Genomic DNA, 4,322 nt, shown 5'->3' on the forward strand with positions numbered 1-4,322 from the left:
AATGGTCAACTCTCGCCCCCAATGCACAAATTTGGCGTGTTTTAAACCACGCTGCTCCAATTTTTTTCGAAAAAAAACACTTGATAACGCCGAGTGGGGTGGAGTCGGGGCGAGATTGGACGTGTTTGGTGATGGATTTTGAAAAATAAACGCCCATTACGGGTGGTCTTAAAGTAGCCAACTCTTATACTATGTCAATTACCAGTAAAATGATTAAACTAAGAAGTATGTTAAGACAAACAGAATGGAAGATTTTATTATGAAGTTCATCTTTTCTATAAAATGCAAGTATAAAACAAAATTATTAGACAAACTTCTCATAGAAATGTTCAATAGATTTTACTAATGCAAAACTTTACCATTTAACTGACACCATAATTAGTGGCGGAGGTAGCCCAAAAATTCAGAGGCATCCTTTTTTTCATGAGGGATCAGGAGTATCCTTTTTATAAAACCGGAAATTTCTAATCTTTTTTACACAACGAAAATGGTACGGAGACAGGGTGGAGGGGCAGCCCGTGCTATCCCCAGTAATACACTAGCTCCGCGCCTGACCATTATTTTATTTTTAAAACATGCATGGAATGTTTGAAATTATTTTTACAAAAAGTAGCCAACTTTTGTACATTCTAATTCTAATACTAGTTAAATGATTTTGGAAACATCTTACAAAAACTTGAAATAAAACCAAAGTCCAAAACTCCAAATGCTACTGGAAGGAGAATAACATCTGCAGTGAAGAGTGTTCACTTTTTAAGCATTTGAATTCAACACAGTACTTAAGCAAGAAATATTTCCAAACTTAATCCAACTTACTCCATACTTGTAGGTCATTCCTAAATGAATATCCAACTCTTTAAACACTAGAAAACACAACATAGATTAGCAACCAAAGGCGAGTTATTTTCAACAAATGTTCGCCCCTACCAATATTGTAAGCTGTGAACGTGATCTCTATATACGCGTGTTTACATATATATACGTGTAGACCACGCACCAAACATTTACAAAATGAGCAAAAAGATCAAACTACATTGGGCTGTGTTTCAACTTAAATGTAACAAACAATACACAATCAGGTCGCCAGAACATATAAAAGTTTCCCAGTACGTACACGGTACATCCATTCAAAAGGCAAAAGCCTGCCAACACTACTACTCCGAATAGACTAATACTTACCCGTAGTATGTCGTCTATAGTCTATACATAGATCAATTCGGAATTTTATGTGCAATCAATTCAGGAGAAAGCCGCCTCAATTGCTTGTAATATAGGGGCGCTATCGAACTGAAAGTTCCTGAAGCTTCGGCCGGGGCCGTTGTTTGAATTTGAAACTGGGACCGAAACCGAAGCCGAAGCCAGGTTAGTTGTTGACGGAGTTTCTGTCATCACCAAGTTGTTCCCTGAAGAACTACTGCCTTTTGCCTTCCACAAGCTCATGGCTAATTTTAAAAAAATAAATTAGAATCGAAGTTGACTTTTGTTTGACTCGAAATGTCGATAACGGGAAAGAAAGAAACCTCTAGCAGGTGAATCTGGTTTTGGTGCAACGGGGGGCTGATGTGATGAAATCCAAGATCGCAAAGATCTGATATAACCCATTTTTATACATTAGTAGCTAGAAATAGACAAACACATATTTAGTACTTTATGTACGTACTTCAAAAATGGAGCAACCATGTAAAGCTTAAGACCGGCTACACTGCGTGATATTACATCTCGATTAGCCGTTTGAAGTTCATCAAGACGTTGCCATGCAATTTCCTGCAACCAATACCGTTACATATCATGATGGTTTCGGATCAAAAAATCAGTTCTAATGTTTTAACTTTTGGTCAACAATGTACATGTTATTGCATTTGGAGGTGTAAAACGAGTCAGGCCGCTCGTGAGCCACTCAAGATTGGCTCGCTAGAAGCTCGAATCGAGCCGAGCTTAAACGAGCTTGACCCTAAAAATAAGTTTGTTTCATATACGACGCCAGAGCCTGAGCTTCACTTGCTGGGCTCACGACCTTAACGAGCCTATTACTTGTATAGTTTTTATTTAATATATCATAAAAATATGTAACAATTGTTATTATATATATATAGGGTAGGGCTAGATAGAAAACCCTATATATATAAAAAACCCGAGAAAACCCAAGCTCCCGACATTTTTTTTTTTTTGAAAAAAAATAACACATGTAATATACATGTTTTTAAGACTTTTGGGCCAAAAAAATCAAAAAAGCGCCGAAGGGATATTTTTAAAAAAAAAAAAACAAGTTTCAGCAATTTTCAGCGAAATTATGGATTTTTTGCTTAACACGTGTTAGGAGCTGAAATTTGTTTATTTTTTTTAAAAAAATCCCTTCGGCGCTTTTTTGTTTTTTTTGGCCCAAAACACTCTAAAACATGTATATTACATGTGTAATTTTTTTCAAAAAAAAAAAATGTCGGGAGGTTGGGTAAAAATGGCTTCCCATTTGGGTTTCCAGAGTTTTCTAAGAATTTTAGGGTTTTTTATCTAGCATTATCCTATATATATATATATAACTATGATAAAATAACCACATAAATATATTATGTTATGTATTAAAATTTAAAACCATAATTATATACTACACACAAATAATTATAAATGCTTATAAATTAATTAATATATTAAACAAGCCAGGCCCGAGCTGAGCTCGAGCTTGATAAACTACTCATGAGCCAAGCTCGAGCTTTAGAAAGATAGCACAAAACGAGCCGAGCTCAGGCTCGGCTCATTTACAACCTCATTTGCATTGTTAGATTACTTACACTGATCTCCTTTTTGGTTTGTGGGGCAAAAGGCGTATCATCTTTGACGCCTCCAACTATGTAGAGTCTGACCCTCTGTGGGCCAAATGTCATTTCAATATACTCATCTTTGTTAATAAGTTTCGAAACATTAAATCCTGTTTCTTCCAGAACCTGCAGAAGCCAACAAAGATTTGTTAGCGAAAACAAATGATGTTGTTACACAAGAAACAACGGTATTTTATTTACCTCTCGGATGGCACAAGCATCATCTTCCTCATCTTTGTTCTTTTTTCCTCTAGGGAAACTCCAGCTTGTTCCCTTCCATCCTTTTACCAGTACACACTGCAGACATAAAACAATCAATATACCGATCGATATATAGATAAAAAGCAGCTTAATTCGGAAGAAGAAACCTTACTTACCCTTTCATAAGTTTGATCCAAAATAATAGCCCCTGTTACAGGAACTCTAACCTTGTATGACGTGAAATCTTTGAATATGTCATCTATATGAGGGACATAAGGCTTCAAAACATCACAACTGTTGAACACTATAATAACGCGTTAAGGATGGGAGTTATATAACATCTAGTAACTAACACCAATCGGTGGTAGTGAACCGAACGATTAATAATAAGAAAGGATACTTAAAGAGGTAAATTCCTTGAGAGTGAATGACTTCAAAGACGGATTATTTTCTACAGAATTGTCCTCGTAGAACCAATGCGCATACTCCACCAGAAACAAAATCCTTTCAAATGATTGCTGGTCCTCCTTGGGCACATTCAGAACAAATCGACTACAATTTCAGGAAAAACAAGAAATAAAGCATCAATCAAACATACAAGGCGATTGGATGAGACATGTTACTCAGATCAAACACACAAAGAGTTCAAATGAAGCCAAATAATAAAATTCAAAACCCTAAATACTAAAATCAACAGACTAAAAGTAAAAAGTAAATGTAGATGGAATACCTGCAGAGATCGTCAAGGAGTTCTTTAGGGGGGATGCCACTGGAAGATCTAGGAAGGCCAGTTGACGACATCTGTCTCTATATATACTAACAACTACTTACTCTAATTTTTCGGATCAAAGAACCCTAGAAAAAACAACGATGAGAATTGGGGATTTAAGTGAAAGTAGAAAAACAAAGGGAGATCAAACCCTAATTATTATTATGTGTGTTGTGTACCTTGATTGATGATAACTGATGAAGAAGAAGATGAATCAAGAGGAGCCCGTTGAGTGACTGAAGAAGAAAGCTCCTCTTTCCAATTGGGGGTTTACTTCTCGTATCAAACCATCAATAGCGATCATTAGAATTCAAGATATAGATTTGATATTTGAAAATTCTGATATAAAGATTAGAATTTGGTAACATTAGGTTAGATTAATTAATAAAATATTAAATAGTTATTAAAAATTGACACGGTAAAATTTGTGTCTAAATAGGTTACATCGTCTAAATGTCTATGAATCGATTAAACACGTGTTATCTAAACAGGTGGAAACGTTTATGGCACTGTTAAATTTGTGTCTATATAGTTTCAAT

The 4,322-nt window shown here is 35.5% G+C and overlaps 1 protein-coding gene across 1 annotated transcript; it reads right to left on the minus strand.

Moving 5' to 3' along the window:
* Positions 1-903: 903 nt before the first annotated feature.
* LOC110913043 (mRNA-decapping enzyme subunit 2) lies at positions 904-4,118 on the minus strand. The gene is made up of 9 exons (XM_022157908.2): positions 3,963-4,118; positions 3,745-3,869; positions 3,415-3,566; positions 3,191-3,318; positions 3,015-3,110; positions 2,787-2,939; positions 1,661-1,764; positions 1,521-1,588; positions 904-1,442 (listed from the first exon to the last, which is right to left on the minus strand). The coding sequence occupies exons 2-9, from the start codon at positions 3,813-3,815 to the stop codon at positions 1,240-1,242; spliced, it is 975 nt and encodes a 324-aa protein (XP_022013600.1). The 5' UTR covers positions 3,816-3,869; positions 3,963-4,118; the 3' UTR covers positions 904-1,239.
* Between the last annotated feature and the right edge of the window lie 204 nt (positions 4,119-4,322).

Source organism: Helianthus annuus, chromosome 15 (genome assembly GCF_002127325.2).
Source record: "Helianthus annuus cultivar XRQ/B chromosome 15, HanXRQr2.0-SUNRISE, whole genome shotgun sequence".
Classification (NCBI taxonomy): Eukaryota; Viridiplantae; Streptophyta; class Magnoliopsida; order Asterales; family Asteraceae; genus Helianthus; species Helianthus annuus.

Bases quoted from the DNA above. Each gene is read 5' to 3' on its own strand.
- LOC110913043 (XM_022157908.2), bottom strand. From the start codon at position 3,815: ATGTCGTCAACTGGCCTTCCTAGATCTTCCAGTGGCATCCCCCCTAAA. The intron at 3,567-3,744 runs GTATTCCATCTA...CTGAAATTGTAG, and splicing joins CTCCTTGACGATCTCTGCAG to TCGATTTGTTCTGAATGTGC. The intron at 3,111-3,190 runs GTAAGTAAGGTT...TTATGTCTGCAG, and splicing joins TGGATCAAACTTATGAAAGG to TGTGTACTGGTAAAAGGATG.